Below are 16,692 nucleotides of genomic sequence, written 5' to 3' on the forward strand. Positions count from 1 at the left end.
TTGACACAATGTTATTAACTAAAATCCATAGTTTACGTTAGGGTTCACTCTATGTTGCACATTCTACTGAGTTTGACAAATCTACAATGGCATGTATCCACCATTAGAGTTTCACTCCCCTGAATATCCCTTGTGCCCCATCCCTTCCTCCCTCCCTCCCCAAACCTTTGCTCCAGTACTTTTGCCTTTTCCAGAATGTCATATGGCTGGAATCATGCAGTATGATTGAACCTTTTCAGATTGGCTTCTTTCACTTAGCTATATGCATTTAAGCCTCCTCCGTGGTGTTTCGTGTCTTGATGGGTCATTTCTTTTTATCGCTGAATAGTATTTCATTATATGGATATACCCAGTTTATTTATCCATTCACATGCTGGAGGATATCTTGGTTGCCTCCAAGTTTTGACAACTACAAACAAAGCTGCTATAAACATCCATGCACAGGTTTTTGTGTGGACGTAAGTTTTTGCTCATTTGAGTAAATACCAAGCAGTTCAATTGCTGGATCATGTGGTAAGGGTGTGTTTGGTTATGTAAGAAATTGCCAATCTCACAGAAGCCACTGGGAAAAAAAAAAAAGAAATAAAAAGGAAACTTCCAAATCATCTTCTAAAGTGGTTGTACCATTTTAAATTCCCACCCGCAATGAATAAGAGTTCCTGTTGTTCCATGTCCTATCCAGCAGGTGGTACTGTGTGCTGGAGTTATTGTCATTCTAACAGATGTACAATAGTAGCTCATTGTTTTAATTTGCAATTCCCTGATATGATGTTGAGCGTCTTTTCATATGCTTATTTGACTTCTGTATATCTTCTTTGATGAGGTGTCCAGATCTTTTGCCGATATATATATATATATATATTTTTTTTTTTTTTTTGCCCCAAATGTGTTCACAGGAATTTTGCCGATTTTTTAATTGGGTTGTTCCTTTTCTTATTGTTGGGTTTTAAAAGATCTTTGTGTATTTTGGATAATAATCTTTTATCAGATTTGTCTTTTGCATATATTTTCTCCCAGTCTGTGTATTGTCTTCTCATTCTCTTGATGGGTTTTGTTGTTGTTGTTTTTTTTTTTTTTTGCAAAGCAGAGTTTTTAATTTTTTAATTTTTTTTTTAGAGCTTTTAATTTTAATAAAATCCAACTCATCATTTTTTTTCAGATCATGCCTTTGGTATTGTATCAAAAAAGTTATTACCAAACCCAAGGTCATCTTGATTTTCTCCCATGTTTTCTTTAGGAGTTTTGTAGTTTTGCATTTTACATTTAGGTTAATGATCCATTTTGAGTAAATTTTGTGAAGAGTGTAAGGTCTGTGTCTAGTTTTTTGTTTCGTTTTGGTTTGGTTTCCGTTTTTTGTTGTTGTTGTATGTGGATACCCCCTTGTTTCTGCACTGTTTATTGAAAAGACTACCTTTTCTCCATTGTGTTTCCTTTGCTCCTTTGTCAAAGATCAGTTGACTATATTTGTGCAGGTCTTTTTCTGAACTCTATTCTGTTCCATTGATCTGCAAGCATACCACAGAGATATTGTGGGTTCCGTTCCCAACAAACACAATAAAGGGACTATCACAATAAAGCAAGTCACATGAATTTTTTGGTTTCCCAATTATGTTATATTTATACTTTACTGAAGTCTATTAAGTATACAATAACTTTATATCTTTTAAAAACAATGCACATGCCTTAATTTAAAAATACTTTGTTGCTAAAAAATGTTAACGATCATCTGAGCCTTTACTGAGTCATGATCTTTTTGCTGGTGGAGGGTCTTGTCTCCATGTTGAAGGCTGCTGACTGATCAGGGTGGTAGCGGCAGAAAGTTACTGTGGCTGTTTCTTAAAATAAGACAACAATGAAGTTTGCTGCATCGATTGACTCTTTCTCTCAGGAAAGATTTCTCTGTAGCATGTGATGCTGTTGGATAGCATTTTACCCACAGTACAACTTCTTTTAAAATTAGAGTCAATCCTCTCACACCCTGCCACTGCTTTATCAAATTTTTTATGTAGTGTTTTTAATCCCTTGTCATTTCAACAATGTGCACAGCATCTTCACCAGGAGTAGTTTCTGTCTCAAGAAACCACTTTCTTTGCTCATCCATAAGAAGCAACTCCTCATCTACTCAAGTTTTATCATGAGATTGCGGCAATTCAATCACATCTTCAGGCTCCACTTCTAATTCTGGTTCTCTTGCTATTTCTACCACATTTGCGATGACTTTCTCCACTGAAGTCTTAAACCCTTCAAAGTCATCCAGGAGGGTTGGAATCCACTTCTTTCAAATTCCTATTAATGATATTTGACCTCTTCCCATGAATCATTACTGTTCTTAATGGCATCTAGAATGATGAATTCTTTCTAGCAGTTTTCAATGTATTTTGCCCAGATCCATCAGAGGAATCAGTGTCTGTGGCAGCTATGGTCTTATGAATGTATTTCTTAAATAATAAGACTTGAAAGTTGAAATTACTCCTTGATCCATGGGCTGCAGAATGGATGTTGTGTTAACAGGCATGAAAACAAATTAATCTCTGTGCATCTCCGTCAGAACTCTTGGGTGACCAGGTGCATTGTCAATGAGCAGTAATATTTTGAAAGGAATCTTTTTTCCTGAAAAGTAGGTCTCAACAGTGGGTTTGAAATATTCAGTAAACCATGCTGTAAACAGATGTGCTTTCATCCAGGCTTTGTTGTACCATTTATAGAACACAGGCAGAGTAGATTTAGCATAATTCTTAACGGCCTTGGGATTTTAGAAATGGTAAATGAGCATTGGCTTCAATTTAAAGTCACCAGCTGTATTAGCCCCCAACAAGAGAGTGAACCTGTCCTTTCAAACTTTGAAGCCAGCCATTGACTTATCCTCTCTAACTATGAAAATCCTGGATGGCATCTTTTTCCCATATAAGGCTGTTTCGTCTAAATTGAAAATCTGTTGTTTAGTGTAGCCACCTTCATTAACTATCTTAGCTAGATCTTCAGGATAACTTGCTGCCGCTTCTACATCTGCACTTGCTGCTCACCTTGTACTTTCACGTTATGGAGACAGCTTCTTTCCTTAAACCTCATAAACCAACCCCTGCTAGCTGCAAACTTTTCTTCTGCAGCTTCCTTAACTCTCTCAGTCTTCATAGAATTGAAGAGAGTTAGGTCCTTGCTCTGGATTAGGCTTTGGCTTAAGGGAATGTTGTGACTCGTTTAATCTTCTATCCAGACCACTCAAACTTTCTCCCTATTAGCAATAAGGTTGTTTTGCTTTCTTATCATTTGTGCTTTCATTGGAATAACACTTTTAATTTCCCTCCAAAACTTTTCCTTTGCATTCACAACTTGACTAACTGTTTGGCACACAAGGCCTAGATTTCAGCCTATTTTGGGTTTCAACATACCTTGCTCACTAAGTTTAATTATTTCTAGCTTTTGATTTAAAGTGAGAGATGTGAGACTCTTCCTCTTCTTCATCCGAGAATTGAGTAGAATAATGCCTGTCCCAGGACGGTTGCAAGGATCAGAGAGGGTGTAGCTATTAACCGGGTGTTCCCTACCTCCTTCCATTGAAGAAGGACATCAAGCCCCCAGCCCCCACCTCTGCTTCCCTTCCAGAAAAGAAGATCCCAATTACCATACCTTACTCTAAGTATAAAGAAAACCTGACGGAAGACAAGAAGATCTTGTTGGCTGCCATGTGCTTTGTCACCAAAGGAGAAAAGCTGCTAGTGGAGAAGGACATTACTCTGGAGGACTTCATCACCATCAAGGTGGCCACTGTCCACATCCATCACCCTGTCCCTAGTAGGCCCCCTCCAGAGCTGGGAGAGGTCATCAGGAGCTGGGGGTTTTGTGCCTTTAGCTCCAGCTTTAGCCCTCAAGGGTGGGAGGAGTAGGGTGGACACAGGGGGATGGGTGTGACGATGGCACTCACACGGCGGGGGGGGGGGGGGGGGGGGCGGGGACATGATTAATGCCTCTGACCGTGGGTTTTCCTGGGTGGATGAGGAGGAGGCAGATGCTCATGGGCATTGCCCTTTCAGGTGCTGGGTCCAGCCGTGGTGGGAGTGGCAGTTGTGGTGGAAGTCACCGTGGCCAACCCCCTCTCGGAGAAAGTAGAGGACTGTGTGCTGATGGTGGAGGGCAGTGGCCTTCTCCAGGGACAGCTCAGCATTGAGTAAGTGCCAGCCCGGGGGGTGGGGGCAGGGAGAGGGCCTGCCTTCCTTACAGATGGGCCGGAGAGAAGCCGCCAGGGGTCAGGGGTGTGGGAGAGATTCTGGATCCCCCAGGACCCAGGTCACTGCCTATACACAGCAGTCTTCATTCATTTATTCATTCCTTCATTCAATCACTCATTTGCCTAATCATATAACTCATCTACTCACTCACTCGTTCATATCATTCACTTGTACTTTCACTCATTTATTCATTGTTTACCCATTCATTCATTTGCTCTCTTTCACTCATTCATCCACTCTTTTTTTTTTGAGACAGAGTCTCACTCTGTTGCCCGGGCTAGAGTGCCGTGGCGTCAGCCTAGCTCACAGCAACCTCAGACTCCTGGATTCAAGCGATCCTTCTGCCTCAGCCTCCTGAGACTACAGGCATGCACCACTATGCCCAGCTAATTTTTTTCTATATATATATTTAGCTGTCCAGATCATTTCTTTCTATTTTTAGTAGAGATGGGGTCTCACTCTTGCTCAGGCTGGTCTCCAACTCCTGACCTCGAGCCATCCTCCCGCCTCGGCCTCCCAGAGTGCTAGGATTACAGACGTGAGCCACCTCGCCCGGCCTCATCCACTTTTTTATTCACATTTATCACTCATTAATTCATGTACCATGTATCTATTTGACTCAGCTTTGACTGGTTCGTTCATGAGCTCATTCATTGACACATGTTGCATTGATTCATTTGATTATTCACTTAGTCGACATCAATCATTCAGTCCCTCATTCATTTTTTCATTCATTCACTCACTGCTCACAGGGCCCTTGATCATGCTGACCCACGCTCTGAGCTACGTGTAAATTGTTAGGGACACTAAGATGGACAGACGGGGTTCTGCCTGGAGAAGGACTCTCCTTCACACGAGGACAGTGTGATTTTGCAAACAGAGGGATTAATCTCTGAGGTCCAGGGGATGGGAGGCAGCCCTTGAGTGAAGGTTGGGGGACCAGAAAAAAGTCCCAGTGGAGCTGATATTTGAACTGGGCCTTAAATGATGAATCAGGGAGCTTTTCGGGAATCAGGAAGGCAGAAGGACTTCCCAGCCAGAGGTCTGTATGGCTGATGTGGTCAGGGAAGCCCTCCTGGAAGGAGAGAAGATTGATCTGGGCCTTGGGTGCCACTGGAATGGAAAAGGCATCCGAGGTGGGAAGAACAGAGCAGACAAAAGCCCAGAGGAGCAAGGTGAAAGATGTGTTCAGGGCACAGGCAGGCAACTAGCCTGGCTGGATGGGAAGAGTGTGGGAGGTAGAAGGGCAGATTGAGCTGGAAACACGTTGATGAAGCCTGAATGTCAAGCCACAAGGTGAACTTGATTCTGAAGGCTCTGGCAAGGCAGCCTCAGAAAGGAGAGAGGACTGATGTCTGCCTTTCGCCCATCCCTTTCCTCCAGCGTGCCCAGCCTGGAGCCCCAGGAGAGGGCCTCAGTCACGTTTGACATCACCCCCTCCAAGAGTGGCCCAAGGCAGCTGCAGGTGGACCTCGTCAGCCCCCACTTCCCGGATATCAAGGGCTTTGTGATCGTCCATGTGGCCGCGGCCAAGTGACGGGTCACAAGGGACCTGGAGGGGAGGATTTGGCCCCGTTCTCCTCCTGTCCACCTCTTTGTCTCTCCCACGTGGGGCCAGGGGCCTGGGTTGGTCCTGCTCAACCTCTGCCCTACTTGGTAAACTTAGGCAAGCTCCTTCCCCTCCTGGGCCTCAGTTTCCTCATCTGTGAAATGCGGTGTTGCATTCAGTAATCCATAAACTTTTGGACAACTGTGGATGATGTAAGAACCTTGGGAGCCTCCACATAGCTGGGAGGCCGACAGCCCAAGCACTACTGTGGCCCCAGCCCACTCAGCTCTGCCATCTCCTGCCCGGCCAGTCCGCCATCACCCTGACTGACCCCTGGGCTCTTCTTGCTTCTCTGTCAGCTCTTCACATGCCCTGGCCAGAGCCAAGAATCCTCCTCCCAGCCCTGCCGGAGAACCCAGCAGAGCTCACACCAGAGCGACCCACCATGCTCCCATTACGGAGAAGGGGCAGCCCTGCTGAGGCCACAGAGTGAGCTGGAGGCAGAGTGGGGCCCCTGTGGTGCCATTGACACCATCTACCCCAAAGTCACGCCCCTGAAAAGCATTAGCTTTTAGGCAAAGATATGAAACACAGGCCCAGGGTCTAAGGGGCAACTGAGAAGTTAAAGGAGGGGGCATCCAGCTGGAGCGCATTCCACTAACACCTGCAGCCCCCAATCAGATCTAGTTATGGTCACTAAGGAGCTCATAGGACCAGCCCGGCTACACCCCGTGTGGGCTTCTTCCTTTGGAACTGGTACAGCGCTGACATCCCCAGCAGCTCATCCTATGCAAATCGGGGACTTGGAGCCAAAACAGAACACAGACCCCTGAACCAGGACCAGAGCAGACGCCATCAGGCCCTGATGATAACTGCACCAGACATGGAATCCAACTCTGCAATCATCTAGACAGCCAAACAGATTATAACTAATCATATAATTTAAGTAATTTGAACAACAATAATAAAACAGGCTCCTCTGCAATGAGACACCCCCTGGATACAAAATCAAGTGAAAACAATGTATGTAGTGGGTCTTTGCTAAAATAGGGTCAGGCAGACACACAGACAGGGTCTAAAGGATGACCCCTGAGGCCCCCGAGTGGCGGCATAGCTCTGATGATTCTAAACAACATGGGGACTTGGGAACCAGATGAGCAGGTGCATTTGATGAATCAGGCCCTGGGGCTGCCTCAGCTCCAGGACCCCATTCCAAGGCTGGGTTTTTGATGCTGATCCCTTGTCAGAGGAGCAGCAGCCTCAGGGCTGTGCAGCAGGAAGGGGTACTGAGGGCTGAAGTCAATGGGAAGCCACCTGCCACTCCTGGTAAAAGGAACGCTCCTTCCAGCACGGAGGCTCTATGTGTCAGCCGAGAGGGGTCTCCCCTTGTGGTGGCTCCAGACACCTCATCCTTCCAGAAAATGCCAACTGCCCATCTTCCTCAAGCTCAGCTGTTGCATATTGAGTTTTCCAGGAAGCTGATTCTGAGATGGAGTTTAGAGTGCAGGTGTTGCTTAAGGAGTGACCTGGGGATCAACACCCATAGAAGGAAGTGGGGGATGCAGAAGTGGGCAGAGGGAGGAATCAGACCATGAAGCAGGCCCAGAGACAGCCTCCACCGACCCCTAGGCAGCTCTGGAGCTAGAATGGTCTATCAGACTGTGTACACGGGGTCTTCAGATAGTCCATGGAAAATGCATATTATGAAAAAACTATGCATGGATTTCAAAATAACTCATACTCACTTGTTATAATGTGTCTAAATGGGATCTAGTTTGAGGAATAAGAAGGAAAAGACATCAGTTTGAAAAGAGCCCCTTATCAGAGCAATAAAAATTCTGCTAAAATTGAAGCAACAACAAACAAATGTATGGTGAAGATTGGGTAGAAGATCGGTGAAATCGTTGGTGCTTTGTGAAAAGTTTATAGGGACAATGTCCCAAAGAAACCAGCAATTCACAAATGGACAACTCGTTTTAAGAAGGGCTGAGATGAGGTTGAAGATGAAGCCCACAGTGACAACCATCCACATCAATTTGTAAGGAAAAACCTCACCTTATTCCTGCACTAATTGAGGAGGACTCACGATTAACAGCAGAAACAATAGCCAACACCACAGACATCTCAGTGGGTTCATCTTACACAATTCTGCTTAAAAAATTAAAGTTGAGCAAACTTTCCACTTGCAAGGTACCTTGCACCCAGATCAGCTGCAGATAAGAGCAGAACATTTGATGGAAATTTTAAACAGGTGGGATCAAGATCCTGAAGCATTTTTTTTTTTTCAAAGAATTGTAGCAGGAGATGAAACGTGGCTTTATCAGTACAATCCTAAAGACCAAGCACAATGAAAGCAATGGCAACCGAGAGCTGGGTGTGGTCTAGTTGGAGCAAAAGTAGACCAGTTAAGAGCAAAGGTCATGGCAACAGCTTTTAGGATGCTCAAGGCATTTTGCTTGTTGACTTTCTGGAGTGCCAAAGAACAATAACACCTGCTTATTATGAGAGTGTTTTGAGAAAGTCAGCCAGAGCTTTAGCAGAAGAATGCCTGGGAAAGCTTCGCTGGAGATCCCTTCTCCACCGTGACAGTGCTCCTGCTCATTCCTCTCATCAAACAATTTCGTGAGCATTTCCACTGGAAATTATTAGACTTCAACCTTACAGTCCTGATTTGGCTCCTTCTGACTTCTTTTTGTTTTCGAATCTTAAAAAGTCTTTAAAGGGCACCCATTTTTCTTCAGTTAATAATGTACAAAAGATTGCGTCGACATGGTTAAGTCCCGAGGACCCTCAGTTCTTTAGGGTTGGACTAACTGGCTGGTATCATCACTTACAAAAGTGTCTTGAACCTGACAGAGCTTGTGTTGAGAAATAAAATTTATATTTTTTATTTTTCTCTTTTAATTTCACTTTCCCACAAACCTTTTGAAGTCCCTTCGTACATGTTTGGGGTGAAGGCCACCTGCCGGGTAGCTCTGTTTTCAGTATAACTCTCTTGCCCTTGGCGCCTCTCAGCTGAGCTGAGACAGCACTTTAATGGGACAGAATTGGCCTCCCAGGTTATTCCAGCCCCAGCTGAAAGCAGAGGCCACCCCAACAGCCAGTGAGAAAGCCCTGGTGGGGGTGGGAGAGGTGGAGAAGTTGAGAGGAGACAGCTGAGAGGCCCAAGGGAGCCTGTGGATGGGAATGTGGCTTTGGAAACTACAAAGAAAAATATGCGGTCAGGAAGCCCTTTCCCTTGGCAGGGCAACACCCTGACCGTGCCCTTGACATAGGAAGGGCAGAACAGGCAGTCAGAACTGAGAACGGCCATGGGGAATCAGAAGGATGCCAGCCACAGGGTTTTACCTGGGCCTCAGACCTCCTCCTTCCATCGAGTCCCCTTGGCCCCTTAAATGCCATCTGAACCTTCCTGGAGGCTCTCAGCACCGAGTTGGGTCAGGGATCTGGGCTTCCACACACCAGGGGGCCTCAAACACCTGGGCCAAGGCCAAGGCCTGAGAAGACCCCAGACTAAAACTGGAATGAGGCTCCAGCTTGTGCCTGTGACCTTGGAGACAGCCATGACCTCATGGCCCTGATGCTAGATGAGCCCTAACCTTGGCCTCACACTAATCCCTGGTTCCTACCACAGCGGAATCCTGACTTGACTCTGGCTCTGGACAGAGCTCTGACTCCACATGGAGCCTTGATCCAGCCCTAGACAGTTCTGACCCCAGCCTGAGCCCTCATCCTAAACTCAGACTAAGTCCTGACCCCAGCCTGAGCCCTCATCCTAAACTCAGACTGAGTCCTGACCCCAGACAGACCTCCAAACCTTATTCTGATTGAACCCTGATTCTAGGCTAAGCATTAACCCCAAACAGAGCCCTGATCCAAGACTGAGCTCTGATCCCATGCTGAGCCCTGACCCAGCCTCAGACCGAGCCCTAACCTCAGTCAGACCCCAGCTACATCTACCTCTAGGACTTAGCCTTGAATTTCCCATGCACATCTGAGCTGCTCACATTGGGGTCCATATCCACCTGGTCACTGGGTAAAGTCAACCTGTCTTCCTGGACCAGTCTGAGCTCCCCTTCCTTTCCCTTTGAGGTGATTGAGTGAGCAGCATGGTGCACCCTAGATCATTTTAGCTCTGTCATGTTGTGAGAATCTACATTCACAGCCCAGTCCTCAAGGAGCACCTGACCAGGGCCCCCTCCTCCATCACCTGGGTTCATTTCTCCTCTTAGGCTTTGCCACATGTGAAAGAAACTCTATAAGCATCTGCCCTGGGACAGGAGGCCATCTGCTACTCCTGGTGTAAGGAGTCAAGTCCAAAGGCAGGGGGAAGCCCAGTTTGAAGGCAGTCAGGCAGGAGGAGTTCCCTCTTCCTCAGAGGAGGGTCAGCCTTTTTGTCCTGTTCATGCCTTCAGCTGGATGTCCGGACTAGACGAGGCCCACCATGTTAGGGAGGGCAATCTGCTTTGCTCAGTCTACCAATATAAATGCTAATCCCATCCAAAACACCCTCACAGAAACGCCCAGAATAATGTTTGATCAAATGCCTGGGTACCCCATGACCCAGTCAGGTTGACACATAAAATTAGCCATCACAGTGCCAAAGTCATCTATTGAATCTCAAGGAATCCACAAAGGAAAGTCCTAGAGCTAATAAGTGAGTACAACAAAGCTGCGGGATACTAGATGGCAACATGCAAAAATCAACTGTATCTCTATGTACTAGCAATGGACAATCCAAACCCAAATTTAAAATATATTTACAGGCCAGGTGTGTGGCTCATGCCTGTAATCCCAGAACTTTGGGTGGCCAAAGAAGGAGGATTGCTCAAGGCCAGGAGCTCAAGACCAGCCTGGGCAGCACAGTGAGACACCATCTCTACAAAAAATTTAAAACTTAGTCGAAAATGGTGGTGTGTGCCTATAGTCCCAGCTGCTTGGGAGGCTGAGGCAGGAGGATCGTTTGAGCCCAGGAGTGCCAGGCTGCAGTGAGCTTTGATCCTACCACTGCACTCCAGCCCCGGTTACAGAGCAAGACACTGTCTCAAAACAAATAAATGAAATACAATATATTTATAATTGCTTTTTAAAAGTTAAATGCTTAGATGTAAATCTAACAAAACATTTACCAAACTTATATGCTGAAAACTATAAAATTATGATGAAATAAATCAAAGAAGATTTAAATAAATGGAGAGACACACCGTGTCCGCAGATTGGATGACTCAACATCATTAAGAAATCAATTCTCCACAAACTGATAGAAAGGTTTAATGCAATCCTATCAAAATCCCAGCAAGAAAAATTGATAAATTGGACTTCATTAAAATTTAAAACTTTTGCTCTGCCAAAGATCCTGTTAAAAGGATAAAAAGACATACTACATACTGGGGAAAAAAATGTTTGCGGACCACATCTGCCAAAGAACAGATATGTAGACTATATATGGAGCCTCAATATTCAACAGTAAAAGACAATCTAATTAAGAAAATGGATAAAAGACATAAATTTTTCACTGAATAAATTTAAAGGCTTTATTTGGGAAGCAAGAATTGCAGTTGGGGGCATATACACAGAGTGGGGTTTTCGGTATGTCCAAAGAAAAGGTTGAGTGTTTTATTAAGAAGGAAAAATGGTATGTGTTGTTTTGAAAGAAAGCTCATCAGCGATAGTAAGCTCTGACTGGCCCGTGATGGTGGTAGGTTAAAGGAGTCTTAGAGTCAAGGCAGGTTGTTTCAGCAGCTACTAACTGGTGAAACCAGTCTTTGGGTTATAGCAGCCTGCTTCGGCAGCTGGGCTTGTGCACAATTTAATTCTTGGAGTAGATGCTATGTGCCCTGAGTACTTTGTTCCCCTGTCCCCTTGACTCTGATTTAGTTGGGGATGACAAGAATGACCCGATTTATATAATCAACTTTCACAGGGGATAGCCAGTAAGAAATACAGAGAACTCCAAAGAGTATAGGCATTACAGATTTAAGGAGCAGCTCCTACCCCTAGAGAGCCCAAAGGAGAGCATCCCCCCTGCCCCCCTCTCCAGCAAGGTTGAGGTCCAGGCTTTGTGGGAGAGGACATGCTGTGGCTCAAGGGATGGCAAAGAAGCCACTGCAGTGCCTCGCTGATGGAACTTGTGGAAACCTGCCCTGTAGGATAAGCAGGGAAAGTCATTCATGGTGAGGTGTCTCCCCAGAGGCTCTCTGCTACAAAACCACCCAAGAAGGTGCAGAGGAAGCTGCTGGTTGCTGGGTGCCGATGGCCACCGTGCATCACGAAAGCCACTTTCCCTGCAGAAGCCTGGTGCTGGGGAAATCGCCCTGGCTGTGAGCTGGAAGTGGAACTTCTAGGGGGTTAAGAGGGTGAATCCCGTTGGAGGCCAACATCCACCTAGTTCGGGAGTAGGGGCCAAACTTGAGTGGTAAAAGGCTCAGAAAAATCCAGCGAAGAAGAAAATTTCTGAAATAATAAATAATACTATACCATATCGGAGGCCTTTTTGGACAATTGAGGTGTGGTGACCCTGAAATGTACCTTCTCGTACAACGTCTCATCATCCCTGATATATTGTTAGCAGATTTGTTAATATACCTATGGATAGAAGTGTGCTAGAATTAAAGTGGAATCATATAGCGAGGCCAGACGTTATTAGTAAAGCAGAGAGAGCCCCAGTTAGGGGTCAAGGACTAGGATTAACCGTATGCTAGGCGTGGGTTTGGTGGGGAGCAGGGCGGGCTGCGGAACTGCTGAGAGAGCACGGCAGAACCTGAAAGCAAGCCTGCCTTCCCGCAGCGTCCCTCCAGCACCCTCTACTGGCAAACCTTCACATCTTGCCCGCTGACACTATTTTGAGTCCAGCTACAGAGCAGACACTGAAGGGTGGGTGTGGAGCCGAGATGCAGTATTGATGACTGGCATTATGACCCTCTTGATGTTCTCTGAAAAAGAACCCACCTCAGTGCCTTTGAAGCTGCTGTACCTGGAGTCCTGTTTCTCAGTTCCCAGCCACAGCGGCATGGCGTGCTCCCTGGCTTCCTACAGGTTTCTGCTCAGATTGCTTTTTATCAGTAGAGCCTTTCCTGACCACCCCCCCCCCAATTAAATTAAACCACACTCACAACACTTCCCACCTCCCTCTCCCCGATTTACTTTTCTCCGTAGCGATGCTTACCATTTGACATAGTTTATTTACATGTTCATTATTATTATTATTTTTGTCTTCCTTTCTAGAGTGTTGGCTCACCAAGGACAGGGAATTCTATTTTTTCACTCTGGGATATCCAGCAGAGTTGAACGGAACAGTGCCTAGGGCACAGGTGTTCAACAAACATTCATTGGACGAATGGGTGAACCGTAGTAAATTAGGAGCGTACAAGAAAAGGGAGGCCGGGCACGGTGGCTCACGCCTGTAATCCTAGCACTCTGGGAGGCCGAGGCGGGTGGATCGCTCAAGGTCAGGAGTTCGAGACCAGCCTGAGCAAGAGTGAGACCCCCGTCTCTACTAAAAATAGAAAGAAATTATATGGACAACTAGAATATATATATATAAAAAATTAGCCGGGCATGGTGGCGCATGCCTGTAGTCCCAGCTACTCGGGAGGCTGAGGCAGTAGGATCGCTTAAGCCTAGGAGTCTGAGGTTGCTGTGAGCTAGACTGACGCCACGGCACTCACTCTAGCCTGGGCAACAGAGTGAGATTCTGTCTCAAAAAAAAAAAAAAAAAGAAAAGAAAAGGGAGAACACCAGCCCTAATCTCATTATCATGTTAACTACCACACTTAACACGACGGTAAATTTCCTTTCGGATTTTTCCCCATGAGGTTTTCTGCTTTCTTTTGTTTTGTTTTTTAATTTTTATAGGAGCTTAGAGAGAGCTAGGGAAATGTATTCATTTCAAAAGTGTGTGGCTCACTGAATTTTTTCACAAACTGAACCCACCGGGTAACCAGCACTCAGACCAAGAAATAGAACATCACCAGCGCCCTAGAAGCTCCCTTCGTGCCCCCTTCCAGGGTAACCATTATCCTAAATTGTAGAAGAAAAGATTAGCTTTTGTAGTTCATCTGAATGGAATTACCTGGTATTACGCTTTTGTGTTTGGCCTTTGGCTTCTGTCACTTGACATTTTGTACAGAAGATTCATCCTAATGGTGTTACTGTAGTTCCTTTGTGCTCCTTGATGTGGAACATTCCATTGCGTGGACACACGACAGTTTTTCTGTTATACTATTGATGGATATGTGGGTAGCTTCCATTTGGGGCTATTATGATTTGAGTTGCTATATGCATTCTTGTACCTGTCTCTTTGTGAACACATGTCCGCGTTTCTGTTGGGCATATATTCAGGAATGGAATAGCTGGATCACAGGACATACGTATGTTCAGCTTTACACCAACTCCCAGCCCCAGAGATATAATCTTTCACTCATGCCACGTAGAATGCCTTGACATAACACACGCAAAGCACTCAGCACTGCACAGCCTTCAATACGAGGCATTCTGGAAATGGGCGTGTTCTTTCTTTGACTCCATGCTAAACACTGTACATGGTCCCATGGGGAGAAACAAAGATAAATAAGCCACATCATGTGTAAGAGCAGCCGAACCCTGTAACAATAGATCTCACTCCCCCAAAATAGTATAAGGTGATATTCAAAAGAAAAAAGCCTCTTGTGCTCGCTTCGGCAGCACATATACTAAAATTGGAACGATACAGAGAAGATTAGCAATTAAAAAAAGAAAAATGCCTCTTTACAAAATTAGAATTGAAAGGCTCAAAAACAACAATAATGGCAAATATTTATTGATCTCTTCCTCTGTGCTAACCACATTATATATAGTACCTCATTTAATGTTCAATGAGATGAGGTTTTATCCTCCTGTAATAAAAAGTCTGGCTTTTTTTTTTTTTTTAGTAGAGACAGGGTCTCACTATGTTGCCCGGGCTGGTCTTGAACTGCTGGCTTCAAGTGATTCTCCCCCCTCAGCCTCCCAAAGTGCTGGGATCACAGGCATGAGCCACCACACCTGGCCTGACTCCATTTTTTAAAAATGTTTGCTGATAGCTTTCAAGTATCACCCTTTTCTCTTCCCCTCTTGTCCCACAACTGGGCAAGCCCATGTGAAACCTGTGTGCTCCCTGTCTTGGCACCATGCAAGCCTTGGCCTTCCTGCAAGTCCCTTACCAAGCCCCGGCCCCCAGGCACAACAAAATGGGCCAGTCGCCTCTCCTTGCTCTCTCAAGCCTTTTTGGACCTGCTTGGAAGCCAGAAAACCTCATTCTATCAGTAATAAACCTTTTCAGCCCCTCGTGATACGTGTGGAGGGTCACCAGTCTCAGACACCCAAACCAAATTTGGATGAAGGGGTCAATCCCGCCCTCCCATGAGGCAACTACAGGACACATCCCCATTTTACAGATGCGCAAACTGGAGCTCAGAAAAGCTGTTTATTAATCAATCATTCACTCAACAATAGACACTTTGTGCACAGAGCTGTGGAAACCAACACAGACAAATTTCCTGCCCTCATTAGAGTGGCGGAAGCAGTTCACAGAAAAATAAATACAAACTGCTTTTTAATGCATGAAAACATAATCAGCCTCCCTTATAACTAAATATATACAAATTAAAACAAGGAGATATTTTTTAACTGATCAGATTGAACGAGATTGAACAATGTAACAATACAGTGTATTGGCAACGATGTTAGGAACAGGCGCCCGTACACACCGTTGTTGATGGCGTAGGCTAATACCACGGAGGGCTCTCTGGCAAACCCACCAACATTCCAAATGTACTCCCCCTCTTCCTCAGTAACGCTGCTTTTAGGAAACCATACACGTATTACGGAGGTATATGGCTACACAGCGAAGAGGGACAGGGCCTGACACTTCTTTCTTTAAATAAAATATTTTATCTCTACATAGGCTTTTGTGGAAACTGGGGACCAGACAGAAAATGAGGAAAAGACTAACTCATAATCCCAGCGCCCTCGCATGAGACTGAGCCCACACATCGCTGCTCCCTTCCTCCTTACAGAGCAATGCTGCCTCCTGGTGGATTTGGGTTTTGGGTTTCTGTTTTGTTTTGTTCGCTTTTGTTTTGTTTTAGTACAGAACATTCATTATTTCACCATTTTCAATTTTTTTAATAAACTTAACTTTTTAAAATAGGTAATGCTCTTACCTGGTTCAATATTGAAAAGGTTCTAAGTGGGATTCAGTGAGAACTCTCCCTTCCATTCCTGTTCCCTCAAACCAGGTTCCTTCCCCCACAGGCAACCACACTGGCCAGTTCCTTACAGATGGCCTTCCAGAGATATTTCATGCGCACACCCGGATTCAGTGACAGTTTCTCTCTTTCCAGTTCCTGTCTTTGAATCATGAATATCGCTCCTAAAAACTCAGAAAATCCAAAGAAAAAATACTTCTACACAAATTATCCATTACTGCCTGATTTGTGGTCATGAAAAATCAAAGACAATATGAATTCCCAAAATGAGAGTAATGACTAAGTTATGTTACACCTGTTGGTAATCATTATGAAGATTTGTGTAACAATATCGGAAAATGTCTATCACAGGTTTTTTTTTAAAAAAGACAATACACAAAAGAGGAAATAGATAAAAATAAAAATGATCTCCTCATTTGAAATAAAAAGAATGCAATCACATAACGATGGGCCATTTTTCAGCCATCAAACTAGAAAAGTGTGTTTCTTCTTAATGACAAACATTAACTCTGAGGAGCATGTTGTGAAAAGTGTAATTGTGTCTAATTTGTAACAGGGCAAACTGACTCAAGCTTTTAAGAAAGTTAATTTAAATGTTTACATCCTTTGACTTGGAAATTCTATTTTTAATTATCTAAATATAGAATAATCTTTATGCAAAAATATGGTCATCACATTATTTGGTGGTGAA

At 44.8% G+C, this 16,692-nt stretch overlaps 1 protein-coding gene and 1 pseudogene across 2 annotated transcripts in view; both read left to right on the top strand.

Moving 5' to 3' along the window:
• Window positions 1-5,870, top strand: part of TGM6 (transglutaminase 6) — a 28,625-nt gene extending 22,755 nt beyond the window's left edge. Inside the window, exons 11-13 of one of the 2 annotated variants that reach the window (XM_069496093.1) lie at window positions 3,604-3,758; window positions 4,032-4,165; window positions 5,610-5,870. In XM_069496093.1, the coding sequence (XP_069352194.1) occupies window positions 3,604-3,758; window positions 4,032-4,165; window positions 5,610-5,763 (443 nt within the window). In that variant the 3' untranslated portion in view covers window positions 5,764-5,870. The remainder of the gene's footprint in view (window positions 1-3,603; window positions 3,759-4,031; window positions 4,166-5,609) is intronic. The other variant, XM_069496094.1, reaches the window with a different exon arrangement.
• An 8,571-nt stretch (window positions 5,871-14,441) lies between these two features.
• Window positions 14,442-14,497, top strand: LOC138401291 (U6 spliceosomal RNA; annotated as a pseudogene).
• The last annotated feature ends 2,195 nt before the right edge of the window (window positions 14,498-16,692 follow it).

The sequence above is a fragment of the Eulemur rufifrons genome, chromosome 20, assembly GCF_041146395.1.
Source record: "Eulemur rufifrons isolate Redbay chromosome 20, OSU_ERuf_1, whole genome shotgun sequence".
NCBI classification, from domain to species: Eukaryota; Metazoa; Chordata; class Mammalia; order Primates; family Lemuridae; genus Eulemur; species Eulemur rufifrons.